Here is a 16,425-nt window from a genome sequence, read left to right as displayed (position 1 = left end):
AGTCAATAACAACGGTGATTTATCGCGTGGCCAACCTGACGTACTCATTACATTCAAGATTCAAAACCACTGTGTCTTTGGAATATGATTGTTTTATTCCCTGGGGGGGACATTTTGATTAAATAATAAATAGATAGGTAGAATGTAACTGAATAGAGTGAAATGTAATACAACTGTATGTAACATAATTGGGTAGAGTAGAACAACATAGACCCGGATAAGATAGAGTAAGTCCTTGGGGTACAAAGGTTGTTTGAAAGATATATTATATTGACTTTTTGATCCCCCATCCCTCCCTAGCAAGCAGCACAACAAGGAGACACAGAAGCACTACTGTTGTAGAGTAGTGTGTGTGTGTGTTTGCTCGTGCAAAGCAACACTTAACATGTATTGGCTAGTTTGTCAGTTACTGGTGTGTTTTTTTAATAGATCTGAACCTGCAGCACGTTTAGCAATCACTTGTCACCAGCCAATCAGTTGTCACCAGCCATGCCAATCAGGCTTGGCACGAGATATGTTGTCGCTACTGATCTGTTGAGAAAATAGTCTCAGTACAATCTCAAATACTCAATAAACAAAACACTGTTCAATGGTAGTGACAAACTCATTCACTGTAGAAAGCCCCTGGGCGTCACGGTGGCTCAACCTGCTAGTGCTCTAACCCGGTAGGCAATACTCCTCCTAGCGACCCAGGTTTGATTCCTACTAGCGATCCTATGGAGCCATGAAAATAGATTTAAAACAAGAATATCAACTTGTGACTTTCCCTTCTGCGATTAATGAAGCTCTATCTTCTCTACCACCCTAGTGGTAGAGCATGGTATTGCAGGGTGGTTTGGATGTGACTCTCACTCTCAAGGAAGTTTAAAGGACCACTGTGGACGGCGTGATTATACCATCAGAACCGTCTATCCTAGCTTCACTAAGACATATATTGCTCATATAATTTGGCGAAACGGCTCTGTTGTTCCTGAGAGTATTTAGCATTAGCACGCCAATGTAAACACTAGCAGTTGGACTTGTTTGTCTTTGTGGTAAGACATTGTTATTTTATTTGGTCCGATAACTTTCCCAAACGATGACCTTCAGGACATGTTGTTTCCAAAAGATGAATGTGCTATAAGCATTGCTGACAGAATCAGCACAACAAAGTCGGTTTTGGATATTTTAGTTGCGGTAGGTAGCAGGCATGGTGGTGATTGGTTTGACCCATGCGGGTCTTTAACTGACGCTGTAGAGACCTCAGTCTGATACACACTGATAGAACGGTTGGACTCCAATCTATCTTGAGTAGTATCACTTCATGAGAATGTTGATAATGGTGATGATGATGAACATTGTTATTCTCATTGTCGATATTCTCATTATTTAGGATACTTTCAATCTTATGGTCGAAATGTACTGGATATAAGTATTGACCCTTTTGGGTATAGGTAGGCGTGTATGTATGTATGTAGGTAAGTGTATGCTCTTAAAAATGTGAGAAGGGGGGGGCTTGATCGAAGCTGAAGCTTTTGCCCCTCCCCTTTGGTGACGACCAATGAAATGCATTCATTCATTCATTCATTTGGCTGCGTCCCCCCGCAGGTCTGCTGACCCTGGCGCGGGCCCTGGACTACGAGGTCCACAGGGAGTACTACATCTCCATCGAGGGCACGCGTGGCCGGGCGGGGCTCGGTGACAGCGCCATGGTGATCGTCAACGTGACGGACGTCAACGACAACGTGCCGGTGTTCCAGCGGGCCACGTACAGCGCCCACGTCCCCGAGAGCCTGACGCCAGGCAACGCTGTGCTGCAGGTACACTCACACTCACACACTAATACACACACACTCCCTAATACACACACTCTAATACGTACATACACACCCCCTGGTTCACACACACATGCTTATACACACTCACAAACATCTCTCTCTCTGTCCTTGACCTCCCTCCCTCTCTCTCTCTCTCTCTCTCTCTCTCTCTCTCTCTCTCTCTCTCTCTCTCTTATATAAAATACACCCAATCAAATACACACATATATATATGTAAAATTATACACATTAACGGACATTAATACACACACACACGCGCATAACACACACACACACACACAAACCCGTATTTAATGCCCTCTGTCCCTCTCCCCTCTGCTCTCGTCAGGTGGTGGCTACAGACCGAGACGGTCCGCTCCACAGCCTCCTGCGCTACTCCATCGTGGACGGAGACCCCCGGCAGCAGTTCTCCATCCATCAGCGCAGCGGAGAGATCTCCACCCGCACCGGCCTGGACAGAGAGCAGGTAGAGAGAGAGGGTTAGAGATACAGAGAGAGAGAGAGAGAGAGGGGAGAGAGGGAGAGAGGGTTAGAGATACAGAGAGAGAGATACAGAGAGAGAGAGAGAGAGAGAGAGAGAGAGAGAGAGAGAGAGAGAGAGAGAGAGAGAGAGAGAGAGAGTTAGAGATACAGAGAGAGAGAGAGAGAGGGGAGAGAGGGTTAGAGATACAGAGAGAGAGGGTTAGAGATACAGAGAGAGAGAGAGGGAGAGAGGGAGAGAGGGAGAGAGAGAGAGAGAGAGACAGAGACAGAGACAGAGACAGAGACAGAGACAGAGAGAGTTAGAGATACAGAGAGAGAGAGAGAGAGAGAGAGGGGAGAGAGGGTCAGAGATACAGAGAGAGAGGGTTAGAGATACAGAGAGACCTCCTCTCCTCTCCTCTTCTTACTCTCCTCTTATGTCCCCTCCTCTCCTTTCCTCCTCAGACTCCTCACTACTCCTTGACGGTGCAGGCAGCAGACGAGGGGCATCCTCCTCTCTCCACGGCGGTCCAGGTGACCGTTACCGTCGGTGACGTCAACGACAACGCTCCTGCCTTCTCCCATATCACCCATAATCTGCTGCTGCAGGTACAAACACACACACTAATGCACACACACTCATTACTCATTAGGTACCCGCTTTTCCAGCTAAAGTGCTTTTCATAGTAGTTAGTCTGCGTGCGTGCGGACACTCACTACTCCTACAGTGAGTGCCATGGGATCTTTAATGGCCAAAGGGAGTCAGGACCTCGGTTTTACGTCTTATCCGGTGGTGCCCCTGTGTCTGTGTACTGGGGCATTGGGGATATTACATAGGCCAGAGGGATGAGCAACCCCTACTGACCCTCAAATACCTCGACAAGCACCAACTGCTCTCCCAGCCAGGGATGTACCTGGACAAGGCCTGTTCAGCTTGGGGGAAAATAATGAGTGTGTGTGTGTGTGTGTGTGTGTGTGTGTGTGTGTGTGTGTGTGTGTGTGTGTGTGTGTGTGTGTGTGTGTGTGTGTGTGTGTTCAGTGAGTTCCTGGCAGGAGGGTGTTTGATCTATGCAGAGATCAGAGGACCCAGCCGTGTGCGGGGCATGCAGCTGCTCTGCTCTTAATTGTCTTGCTAGTATGTGTGTGTCTTTCTTAATGTGTGTTTTTCTTAATGTGTGTGTGTGTGTGTGTGTGTGTGTGTGTGTGTGTGTGTGTGTGTGTGTGTGTGTGTGTGTGTGTGTGTGTGTGTGTGTGTGTGTGTGTGTGTGTGTGTGTGTGTGTGTGTGTGTGTGTGACGCTCCACTGCGATACGCGTGTGCCGTCCTCTGTCTAGTGTGTGAGGGCGTGCGGCCCCCAGCCTCCTCACGTTCTGCGATCAAGTCGTTGCGTTAGAACGCCCCGCGTCGAGCCCTCGGGCGGGCGGGCGATGTCAAGCCTCCTCCTCTTCCTCACCTCCCTCTCTGTGGCGGTCGTTCAGACCTCAGCGCAGCCCCGGCCTCCCACACCTCCACCCCACATAGCCTCGAGCGCTCCGCTATCTCAACCTTTCAGCATTTCTGAACAAGGAGGGGAAGGTGGTTCCACGCCAAAAAGTTCCGGGTTGGGTCCCGATTGTCCGCAGACTTCTTGGAGGCACGGGTTTTTTTCGGTTGATTTATATTCAGTTGGATTGCGCAACTTCCTCGTCACACTGCCTCACTGGGGCTGAAAGATCTGAGGGGATAGCTTCGTCACGGCCTCTCACGGTGTGTCAGGTCCTGCTGGGCTGCAGGCATGACTCACCCGCACGTCCTTGATCTGAGAGACAGGATGTGGCCGTTCCTCTGTTGCTACACGCTGCTCCCCGGGGTTTACAAGCTGGTTTTCCTCCTGGTGGTTGAGTTGGTTCTTGTAGACATGCCCCTTGGCACATCCCTCGCACCCCCCTCCCATCCTCCTTCCCTCCCACCCTACCATACATCCCCCCCAAGCGAGAATATCGGTTTGGCTTCCGTTGATGATTGATGTTGATGAACGGTGTAAGTTGAGGACGCCTGCTGGTCACGCGTGCTACTGCGTGTGTTGTGTCACTTGCTTCTCCTGCTGTGCTGCGGAGCCCGCCGAGAAGCCGGCCAACAGAGCGAAGGAGAAGAGAAGTAGGCATGAGGAGAGGCAGGGTCAGACTATTTGGTGCTCTGGGGATGTGTGAAGGGATGTTTTGACATAGGACACAGCTTCATGCCTCTTTTCATCATGGTTCACTCCGGTTTACACACGGGTTCAGACTGGTTTAAACAGTTGCACAATGGTTGTACCAGGTTCACACTGGTTTAACCAGGTTCACACTGGTTTACCCAGGTTCATACTGGTTTAACCAGGTTCACACTGGTTTAAACAGGTTCACACTGGTTTAACCAGGTTCACACTGGTTTAAACAGGTTCACACTGGTTTAACCAGGTTCACACTGGTTTAAACAGATTCATACTGGTTTAACCAGGTTCTCACTGGTTTAAACAGGTTCATACTGGTTTAACCAGGTTCTCACTGTTTTAAACAGGTTCATACTGGTTCAAACAGGTAGGCATGTACGTGTGTGTGTCCTAGGAGGGCGAGGCGGTGGGCAGCGGGGTCCTACAGCTCCGCGTGTCGGACCAAGACGAGCCCAAGAACGGGCCCCCCTTCTCCTTCCACATCGTCAGCGGCAACGAGGACCGCCGCTTCCAGGTCGACCAGGGAGGTCTGCTGTCACTCGCTGCGCCGCTCAGAAAGAAAGTGCGCCCGCGGCACCAGCTGAAGATACAGGTCTGTCAGTGCAATTCAACGTTGATTGTATTACACATTTGATGCAAACACTACTAAGCGCAATGTGAATGACATGAAACCTACATTAAAACAGAAATAAAAGACAAACATTACCAACACCACTAACCAGGAAGACGGATGGAAGACATCCATCTTGGTAAATTGCATTCGAGGAATTTCTGTTGAACCCAACTCCCCCATAGCTAGAGGGAGACTAAGGTGTCCTTCACCACACCACTACTACTCGACCTGCAGGTCAGCATCCCTGAGATGCCTGCTCTCATTAGTGAACAGCAATGCAAGCACATAGATGTAGAGATTGAGAATGTAGGAGTTCGCTTAATTGTACCTTCAGGGGTTCCTAAACAAATGAATTGTACTAATCAATAGTCTAGGATCTCAACTGGGGAAGTAAGAACTTTGATAAATCGATAACAAGTAATGAATTCACATTAATAAACATAGTTCGGTCCTATTTTAGCTAATATTATCAAAGAAAGGGGGTACTTAGTAGTATAGAACTTCTGACGGAAAACCTTATACACACATTTGAGGTTTTCAAATACGTGTACACAAATATTTTTGCATAATATTTGTGTGTGTGTATAATATTATGTATTTGATCTGTAAATGTTATGCATCTATATACTACACGTACATGCATTAATATACTATGACACATATTTAACGTGTGTATTCAATGCGCATATGTAAGATGTGTATTTGATACATACATTTAAGATGTCTATTTGATACGTACATGTTAGATGTGTATTTGGTACGTATATGTACCAAATGTAGTACTGTATCTCTGTACGTAAATGTAGTTTTTTGGTATTTTTTTCTCTGAAGCACTTTGAGATTCTTGAATATAAAGTGCATTATAAATAAAATTTATTATTATTATTATTATATGTTAGATGTGTATTTGATACATAAATGTTAGATGTGTATTTGATATGTATATGTTAGATGTGTATTTGATACATAAAGGTTAGATGTGTATTTGATACGTATATGTTAGATGTGTATTTGATACGTATATGTTAGATGTGTATTTGATACGTCTATTTGACACTCATATATATCCGACGCTCTTCTGCGATGCGTGTACCTGATACGTTGTGCATCTGTTTCCTGCGTGCGGGGGGACCAGGTGACGGACAGCGGCCACCCCCCCCTCTCCTCCATCTGCGTGGTGAACGTCAACGTGACGGAGCAGAGCCGCTACCCGCCCTCTCTGGTCCCGCTGGAGGTCTTCATCACCACCAAAGGGGGGCTCTTCGCCAACCGGGTCATCGGCCGGCTGCACGCCAGCGACCAGGACCCCCAGGACGTGCTGGCCTACAGCCTGGTCTCGGAGAGCCCCGCCGGGGCCCGCTTCTCCGTCGAAAGGGCCGACGGCAAGATCTGGGCGGACGAGGCCCTGGAGCCCGGCTCGTACGCGCTCAACGTCAGCGTGACCGACGGGAAGTTCAGCGTCTGGACCGGGGTCAAGGTTCACGTGTGGGTGGCAGACCAGCGCGTGCTGGACGCCGGGTTGACCCTCCAGCTGCTGGGGATGACCCCGGGAGAGTTCCTGGGAGATCACTGGAGAGGCCTCCAGCGAAGCCTGGGAGTCGCCCTCGGAGTGCCCCGGCAGGAGCTGCACCTGGCCAGCCTGCAGCATCTACCCCACTCCCAGGTCCTGGAGGCCCTGCTGACCTGGAGGTCTCTCGATGGTTCGGTTCAGTCCCTCCCCACTACCCGTCTAGCAGGTGAACCACCTATCTTCAAATATTTCACTTTTTATAAAATTTTTGGGAAACATTTCACAGAAGAACATGCAATCATATTATGTTCCAAATACTACATTTGTCCTGTACTTTTGCTGTGACACCCACAGTTATTATACTCATTGAGCCTGAAGCAGAAGGTTAAGATAGATTGAATTACGTTATATTTGAGTATGTACGTTTGTAAAAATAATTCCGCTGTGGGTGGCAGGTATTATCTCGGACCTGGAGGACTCCCTGGGGCTCAGCATCCAGAGTGTGAGCCATAACGGGTGCCTGGGGACAGGGTGCCCGTCGAGGGGCTGCAGGAACGCTGTACGGCTGGCGGGAGACCGACTCAACCACTACACCACCGCCAGAGCCAGCTTCATCACCCCTCACCACGCCTGGGAGAGTGTGTGTCCGTGTAACGGTATGTACCGGCCCCGAAGAGAAATTGTGGTGGCCTGAACACATGATGAGTTTTCAGCAAAGCGCTGGATGCTAGGTTGGGCGTGACATGGACGTAGGCGATGTAGCTCAGGAAACTTGGAGACGCAGACGTTGTCTTTCGTTGTTTGTTTTATAATGTCAAACAAAGGATGCGTTCGAGAGGTCAAGCAAGTGACACCATCATGTTCATATTTACCCCCCGAGATCCCATACTTCATGTGTAATGCCAACTTCGACTGGGATAAGAACGTCCGTCCTTTCGGTTCCAGGCTCGGCGCTGAGGTTCACGGGCGGGGACTACGTCAGGTACCTCCACCACATGGACGAGGACTCCCAGGCCTTCCGGCTCTCGCTGAGGTTCAGGACCTTCCAGAAACAGGGACTCCTCATGGCCACCAACGCCAGCGACTGGGGCACCTTACAGGTAGGTCTCCACGGTGGGGACCACCGCATACACAACGTCTCCTTGCGCGCTACCATCTTGTTTGTTTGACCGCAGCGCTCGTTGTTCTTCAAGAACAAGGTGTCCCTCCCCTAACCTCCTGATGTTCTCAGGAGGTTACATCCATATATATATATAAGCCAGAATTGCACTGCGACCCTCCGAAAAGGTCTCACAATTTCAGTGCAACGACAAAACATAGGCGCCCGGATTTACGCGAGTGTAGTCTCCTTGCCGTGCCATCTCCATTGAGCCCTATGGTATCCAGAGGCATTGCTTAGTGCCATTATGTCAAATCAATGTTTGTGTAGACTTGCACTTATGTGTGTCTTCTTTATCCTTAAAGGGTAAACACAATCTAAGTCTGGCGCCGGCAAGCTCGCAATCACCAAACCGCCTTCATGCAAGTCAAATGAGGCAGACATGTCCCTCTTATCTCTGAAATGAGAACGCATTTAGAGGTTTTTTTTACCATGTGGCTATATGTAGACTTTCCTTTATTTTTATAAAACTGCATCTGTTTGGTGCAGATGGGTTTATATGCTGAGTTTTTATGAGAGAGGATATGTAAATGCTTGAATCGTAATTTCAAAAACCCGGGTGGGGGAAGGCATGAATTGTCAATTGTTTGCTGTTTTTCACATTGAAATAAGCTCTGAGCTTTGTGTTAATCTTTAGTCTGGTAATATGTGGTAGGAGCGCAATATATTGCTTACATTTAAATTCTAGGGAGGGATTCTTCCTCCTTTCACACTGGGTCTCAGCAGCTTTTACTCTCCGTCACTGTCTAGGTCTAGGGTCGATCGGGGTCTAGGATTAACGGTTGTTTCATGTGGTATGCATGTTGGATGAAACATTTCAGTACGCTTAACGCCTGACCATATCTTAGGGGTTGAGCTCATATTAGCAAACAGATTATGAACGATATTGCTGTCTGGGCCGAAACCCCCACGGGCGTTGAGTTAGAATCATTTCATTGGCGACCTTTTGTTCTGCAGTGGTATGGCCTGGCTCGGTTGACCTGGCCTGCAATCGATCCTTGGATCGGTATGAGTGACCTACTGTATATTCGGTATGGGCGATGAATGCGTTGGCCTATAGTCCATTGTCAACTTATTGAGCTGACCCTTCTCTTGTTGCCGATGAGAACCGTTTATTGTACCACAGTAAAAGCGCTCCATGATTTGAATGGAATAATGAAGCATTGATCTTCTCAGCCTCTTGAATAATTCTTTAAAGCGATTATGTAGCCGTGATGTGCAATGGAAACACCACGCCTCACGACGGAATACTAAATCATTCTGAGGAAGACTCAAACAGCAACGCCCGGGACTCTGTGGGGGATTAAGAGCTACACTCGGAGAGTGACACGTCTGCGAAGGGCTCCCTTCCTGTGTTCACAGTGAGGAGGAACGTCAGAAGGACCGGTCAAACGCCGTCTTCAGAGACGTCCCATGCAACTCTTTTCTTTCCTTGACATCTGAGAGGCTTCCTGACGATACGAGAGACTGTTGATGCTCGTCCACTGAACTCCCTTTGACGCAGCGCAGCAACGCACTTTCAACTTCCCTTGTCCACCAAGCCCTCACATCTCCTCAATAACTCCATCCATTTTGCTTCTGCTAATTCCCTTTCATGTCAACCAGGAAGGTATCAACCTCTTGAAATGTAAATGGTAGCCAAGGTAACACAAAGGTGCATCGGTGAACAGGTTGACTTGTCAGAGAGGGGGAAATGGCCTCCTCTACAGGAAGTGACAGCTCAGATGTGGAGGTGTAAGAAGGAGAGCAGATGAAAGACGGCCCCGATAACAGAATCCCAGCATGCCTTAGGGACCCCACAGACACCTACAGACACGCACACGCACACGCACGTGCACATGCGTTATCTGCTCACACTCTGTCCATTCTATGATTTTTAACTGAAACGTAATGAGTTTAAGGAGGACGAAAAATGAACCGTCCTTGAGATCTGGTTCTCTTTGCGCCGTTCCTAAAGCGGGTGTTGATTGATTGACCAATAGGAACTCTCCCTGACATCTCCGACTGTCTTCCCACAGTTGACGGACGGGGAGCTGCAGTTCCAGTACCGCTGTGGCAACGGCCTGCCGGGCTCCCTGGTCCTGCGGGCGGTGCCGGCGTCGGACGGCCGCTGGCACCACCTGCAGCTGGTGGTTAACTCCACCCGCATGTGGCTGACCCTGGACCACAAGCACACCGCCTCCAACGCCACCGAGCCCTGCCGCATGATGCGCTCCCACGGCGCCCTGCTCCTGGCCTCCGCCAGCCCCGACGCCCCCGCCGACGCCCGGGGACTCCCGCCCGCTTTCATTGGCTGCCTCGAGGGCCTCGAGTTCAACGGGCAGCCGGTCGAGGCGGGGGACGCGGGTCAATGGGCAGGGCCCGGCCTCAGGCGGGTGTTCGGGGCGTACCAATGTTGCAACCGGCTAGGGGGGTGCTCCCCTGGCCTGTGCCTGAATGAAGGAGTCTGCGAGGAGACGGCTGAGGGAGGTGGGTCTTCTGAGAGTTTGTTCTTTACAGTTAACCTGACGTAGAAACGTGTAAAATGATTATTATCACATAGACGTTTTTACTTGATAAATTCCCAACATTCATGGAATTGTATCTCCTAAGGAGAGGAAAGTGTTGCTTAAATTGAAACAAAGGGTCCATAGGTGGGTTGTAGCGGTATGGCATACTGAATATCTGAATGAATTCTCTCTGTGCGACAAAGAGGAAACCTCAATCAGAGGCTCAGTATTTGCATTATGTTTGCATTATTTAAGAAAATCCAAGCGACATCTTGTGCTTTGACTCCTTCCATTACTGAAAGAGAGGCTTGATAAGCACAGCGACATCAGTATCTATATGTAAAATGTAAATACGGTGGAGACTATTGCCGTTCTTCCTGGCAGTCGGGTTATAAAAGTATAAAAGGAAAGCCTAGAAGGATTTTGATCCGTGCTGTACTGAGGCAACATAGCAATCCGCGTAAGCCCCTCAGAAAACCACTCGCACAGCTTCAGGGATGCCGTTCACGCTGAAGCTGTGTGTTTGTGGCGTGGTTCACCTGGGGTTCTCAGACAACCTGCTAGCCTGACGCTACGGGAGGAGGGCTAGCAGGTGAACCTCTCCACCCTAGAATAATGTTTCTAGGGAGTGAAATATTATTATCAAATAAATATATTTTCCATATTAAATGATGATATATAATAGAAGCGTATTACTAATGCAGTATACATTTCATTCCTATATTATACATTTATCTATACTCACTGAACAGATGTCATTACATAAGGACCTTAAACAAGGACTATAAAGTCTATCATGGGGTTAGATCAAATAAACCTACGCCAACCAAACAATACCCAGAGTGACTTTGTCTGTGTGTCCGACCTGATAATGAACCATCCTCTCACCCTGAACACCGGCTCGGCTTGGGGGCTCCCTGGGGATGCAGACTCTAACACATTTGGGTTGGTGTTCGATCTCTCCTCCAGAGCCGCAGTGCCGTTGTCCCGGGAACCACCACGGCCCACGCTGCTCGCTCGCAGACAACCCCTGCCTGTCCCAGCCGTGCACGCACGGGGCCGTGTGCACACCCAAGCCCGTGGGATACTTCTGCAACTGCTCCCAGGACTTCCCTGGCGCACGGTGAGACACACTGGGAAAGAATACTGACATTTTGTGTACATGGTCACTATAAACATACACGTATTACGTACACACACACGCAAACACAGACTGGAACCTCAACATTCTTTGGAAGTCTGGTCACCAAAACTTTCAAGCTTTAAATTACATATTTAAAGGAAGTTGGTTTGGGATGTTCCCTGGTCCTTTCTTGGACTTCTCTCCACTGTCTTGGCACCATGCTGGCCTTCCCCAGGGAGCTGCAAAACGGAAAGAGGAATTCACCGTCAGGCTTGCCTGGAGTGCTCAACAGCAGCAGTAAATATCAAATGCAATGGCCAGTCACTCGACGGGCTCGGCTATGTGTCTGTGCAGCGCAGATAAAAGAACTTGGGAAAACACCTGTCTTACATTCTGTCTGGTCTCTTGTGGCCCAAATTGGACTGCCGCCCTCCCGCCAAGAATCTGCTCTTGTCCTCCTGGTTGTCTCCCCAGTTCCATGTTGTTGTTGTTGTTGTTGTCAACAACAAAACTTGGCTTCAAACTGTTCTGTAATGGGCACACTTAACTTTATACATCATGTCAGGCTTTCTCTTAAGCAAAACTTAAAATTAAATAATGCGTTTTGGCCAGTAAAGTCTGGCTAGGAGGGGAGACAATTTATCAACATGGTTACGGCCAAGGGCATCTATGTGACAGTTTCTTTTAAGCTAGTAGCGTTGTTTGGAATGAGTGTTAATGATCGATAATCTATCAGAAATTCATGACGCAAAGTGGCGTTTAAGCCTAACGCTCTCTTTGACAAGAACATTAACCAATACCTTGATGGAGCTTCGCACATCCACACCTCTGTGGCAGTAGCATTAGCATCCAAGCGTTGGCGTGCCTTCAATCAGACCTGAGTTAGGAAGGGATCAGAAGCAGAGTCCATCGTTCAATAACTGATCGGAGGAGACTGGCAAAAACCTTTTTTAGCAACTAACAAAAATAGCGTAGATTCCTACGTCCAACATCGTTGAAGATATACTTCAACGAAAGTTAAGTTCAATAAGTTCAGGACACACGATGAATAACTCAGAATGAATAACCCGGTTTCACAGGGTTAAGGAAAACAATTGCTCACCCAAAGACCAGGCCATGTAACGTGATCATAACAGTTTGCCTCTGTACTCCTGATAGGTGCCACAACCTGATCGATGGATGTTCACCAAGCTCCTGTGGAGGAGGGCATGGCTGCAAGTTTATTGAGGGGTACGCCCACTGCGACCCCCTGCCCCTGGTAGGTTCCACCTCCACCGACTCAATAAACCTTTCTGTTTTCCACCTATCCGATGGTCTGATATAAATAATATAAAAGATATAAACAGTCAGTCTAGGGCTAATAGGTCGACCAATGAATCAATCAATCCGTGAACTCAGCGACCGATGCTCTGTCACCCGTCCAGGTGTCGACTATGATTGGCATGGTGGAGATCATGGAGATCTGCGCCTGCCTTCTGGGCCTGCTCCTCCTCGTCGCCGGCTTCGTGTGCGTGCGGAAGCGCTACGTCAGCCACAATAAGAAGAAACCCAATTGTGTCCAGGACTCCAACGGGTAGGAACACCAACAGCTGTTGTGCTTACACCCTGGGCCATCAGTGGTTCTCAACCTGAGGGTCGCGACCCAGAAGCGGCTCCCAGCCGGGGACCAAATGGGTCTCCCAATGGCCAAAAATTATGTGCTGACCTTTACCCTTCAGCGTTTTTTTTAAATCAAATATGTACCTAGAATGTATCTATCAAACACATACACACTGGGCGATGATAACGTCATTACAACAAACATTTGCATGAAGCAGCAAACATTTTCTCTACTCCCTTGTTGATACGAATATTGAAAACTTGAAAAATGCTCTTAACATTACATTAATAAACTATTATTACGTTTTGGTACAGCACCTCTTCATTCTGTACAAGGATGAGCGAATTTTCTCGTTTTTAAATTAAAACAACCTACCTATCATTCACTGCCGCTGGAAAAAATAAAATAATAAAATAAAATAAATTCCCTACCTACCCATGACCTCAACTGACAACCAACAGGAACCAAACTTTATTTTTTTTTAGGCCTCATCAAACTGTCTTTTGAATTCCACTGGTTTCTTGTCCCTCCCAGCTACTCCCAGCCTAGTCTGACCAAGAGCATGATGAAGGACCCCCCGGAGGGGTACCCCATGGAGATGAGCTCCTTGGCGCACTCCCCCACCACCAACGACCTGGACAGCACCCCCTTCAGGTCGCTGCGGCCGCGCAGCCAGATCATCTCGGCGGGGTGCGGGGTCCCCTGCTGCCCGAGGCCTCAGGGGCCCGTGGTGTGCAGCGTGGCCCCCAACCTCCCGGCCAGACCCCCGTCCAGCTCCGACAACGACTCCATCAGGAAGAACCAGTGGGACATGGACTACGAAGGTAGCGTGTGTGTGTGTGTGTGTCTGCGTGTGTGTGTACGTGTGTGTGTGTGTTTGGTTGGGTCGGTTGAGAGAGACAAGTTCAAAGTTTTATTGGTCACATGTTTTCAAAAAAAACAGACAGAGAGAGAGTGTGTGTGTGAATGTGTGTGTGTGTGTGTGTGTGTGTTTGAGTGTGCGTGTGTGTCTGTAACAATGAAGAAAATCTGTGTTTGAGTGTGTGCATGAATCTATCTAATGCTTTAAGTTGCTATTTCATAACTAAGAGGTTTGTGGAGCTCTAGAGGTCCCAGGGTCATGGGAAGGTGATCCAGGGGACGAATGCCTGATTTTGAAGGCTGTCCCCTGCAGAGCGTTTAGACAGTAGCAGGCCTACTGAGTGGGGGACATATCCAGGGTCTATCCCTCCCCCTCTGACGCTCTCTTGCAGTTCATGCGGGCCCATTTTTTTTCTCTCTTGTCTCACACTCACTACATATCTCCATCTACTCCCCTCTCCCTCTCACTAGATCCCCCTCTCTCTGTCCCTCTCTCCCCCTCTCTCTCTACCCCTCCATCCCATTATCTCTCTTCCTCCCCCTCCCTGCATTATCTCGCTCTCTCGCTCTATCGGTCCATCTCTCTCAGTCACTTTACCGTCCATTCTCTAATCCTCTGGGTCCTATCAGACTCGGGTAGAGTCAAGCATTGCTTGGCACACGCTCCACCGACCGCCATACATAGGGGCCGGGGGGAACCTGATGAGGATGTGGTAGGGGGATGGGGGGGGGGGGGGGGCCTGGTTTAGGAGCCTTTGATCCTCTTGTCTCTATGGAGAACCATTCCCAGGGCATTTGCCTCCTTGGCATCCCATTCATCCCAGGGTTCGGGCCGGAGCGCGGGGGGGGAACTTATGTTTGATCCTCAAGGTCGTCTCTTGCTTCCCTGCTTGCTTCTTCCTTCCATGCGTTAGGACAACAAGGTGTCCTGGTTCACACCAACCACAACCTAGGCTTTTGAGAAGCAACTTTATTCTTACTTTTATTGAGAAACGTTTTCAACGGCAAGGAAATTAATGAAAACCAAATCGTCAAATGTGATGTTCTAAAAACGAAGAAATCATGCGAATAGCACGGCGCAAGATTTGCGGAATTGCAAAATATATAAACAATGCAAACTTCGCCTGCGCCTTGAATTATTTTAACTTTCCGCAAAATTCACCTGAAGCTGTGTATTGAAAGCCTGCCAGTGTTGAGATTCTCTCAACTTCACTCACGTCCTGACTCCTGATTCAATCACAAAAGCAGATATTTGCTTCGCTTTTGGTTTGACAACAGCTTAAATCGTCTTATAAGCCTAGAAGGACAGCTGCAGGCAGTAACTTGGTGTTTGGTGAGAGCACCATGGACGAAAGCAGCCAGAAAACAGAAAGTATTTATCTTGTCTCTCAGTCTTTAGATATATTATTTCTTTTTCTATCGTTATTGCATCTTTGCTCCTCATCATAGAGCAATAGGAATGATGACAATAGATCCATCCACAACAGTTTCATCAGGCGTGTAAAAGCGGCCTGATATCTCTTCGCGTCTTAATCTCCTTAATATGAGATGATATAGATATAGAAAAAGATACAGATATAACTCCCTGCCAATTGTATTAAACCCAATATTGTTAATTCATTATTGTTATTATTATTATGGGATGATGTAATGAAGAGTGTAACACAGCGATGTGTCTCCCGTCTGCCCCCCCCCAGTGTACCCGGCCGACCCGGACTACTTCGGCCACCCCGCCGCGCGGGGCTTCCCCCAGTTCGACATCGTGGAGGACGCCTACTCCACCGGCACTACCGACTCCCGCCGCAACTCCCGCTTCGGGGGCTTCCCCTTCCCCCTGGAGCGCAGCGACCGCCGGGCGCCGCTGCCCCCCTGCTACAGCAACCAGAACCTGGACGACTTCCTGGGGCCGGACGGCCTGCCGCTGCCCAGAGCCCAGTGCCCCAACGAGTACACGGCCGTCAGCTACTACCCCAGCGCGCGCACACGCAGCCTGGACAACGTGTCGGGCGGCTACAAGAGACTCAGCATGCGCCTGAGCATGGCCATGCCGTCGTACGCCGAGGACGACAGCCTGCCGCCGCTGCCGTCGCTGCCCTCGCCGCCGCCGCCGCCGCCGCCCATAAACGGCACCAAGGCCCAGACCCGGCCCGTGGGGCAGACCCCCAGGGTCTCCTACGGGGGCTCGGACCTGGTGGAGAGCGACTACGGCAGCTCCGAGGAGGTCATGTTCTAGTGGGATACGTTGTGTTCTCTTTGAGTCCCGCCCGCGGCGGACAGGACGCAGGGTGAACCAGCAGGGGGGGGGGTCGGTTGGAGGTTCTCTTTGAGTCCCGCCCGCGGCGGACAGGACGCAGGGTGAACCAGCAGGGGGGGGGTCGGTTGGAGGCTCACAAACGTTTCTCTGCCTGAGGGAGACTTCAAACCTCCTTCCCCAGAACAGCGTTAGCGACAGCTGATGGTTAACAACAAAGGAGAAGAGGTCTGCTACCCTTCATGACAGAGTCACAAAGAAAGTGTAGCAGACTGCTACAGAAGAAGTTTGGGTTTTCAGGTCAGAAGCCAGCCCCTGCTTTATCGCACCTTTTGTGTCTGCTCAACCAC

At 49.3% G+C, this 16,425-nt stretch overlaps 1 protein-coding gene across 1 annotated transcript in view; it reads left to right on the top strand.

The window, feature by feature from the left end:
• Positions 1-16,134, top strand: part of fat2 (FAT atypical cadherin 2) — a 52,600-nt gene extending 36,466 nt beyond the window's left edge. Inside the window, exons 17-29 of the mRNA XM_056600359.1 lie at positions 1,588-1,799; positions 2,146-2,283; positions 2,745-2,888; positions 4,864-5,061; positions 6,218-6,818; positions 7,048-7,248; positions 7,538-7,692; positions 9,770-10,220; positions 11,210-11,363; positions 12,522-12,621; positions 12,788-12,936; positions 13,498-13,787; positions 15,522-16,134. Coding sequence (XP_056456334.1) covers positions 1,588-1,799; positions 2,146-2,283; positions 2,745-2,888; positions 4,864-5,061; positions 6,218-6,818; positions 7,048-7,248; positions 7,538-7,692; positions 9,770-10,220; positions 11,210-11,363; positions 12,522-12,621; positions 12,788-12,936; positions 13,498-13,787; positions 15,522-16,057 — 3,329 coding nt within the window. The 3' untranslated portion in view covers positions 16,058-16,134. The remainder of the gene's footprint in view (positions 1-1,587; positions 1,800-2,145; positions 2,284-2,744; positions 2,889-4,863; positions 5,062-6,217; positions 6,819-7,047; positions 7,249-7,537; positions 7,693-9,769; positions 10,221-11,209; positions 11,364-12,521; positions 12,622-12,787; positions 12,937-13,497; positions 13,788-15,521) is intronic.
• Positions 16,135-16,425: the final 291 nt, after the last annotated feature.

Source organism: Gadus chalcogrammus, chromosome 10 (genome assembly GCF_026213295.1).
Source record: "Gadus chalcogrammus isolate NIFS_2021 chromosome 10, NIFS_Gcha_1.0, whole genome shotgun sequence".
Classification (NCBI taxonomy): domain Eukaryota; kingdom Metazoa; phylum Chordata; class Actinopteri; order Gadiformes; family Gadidae; genus Gadus; species Gadus chalcogrammus.
This window is presented reverse-complemented; position numbering and strand designations above follow the sequence as displayed.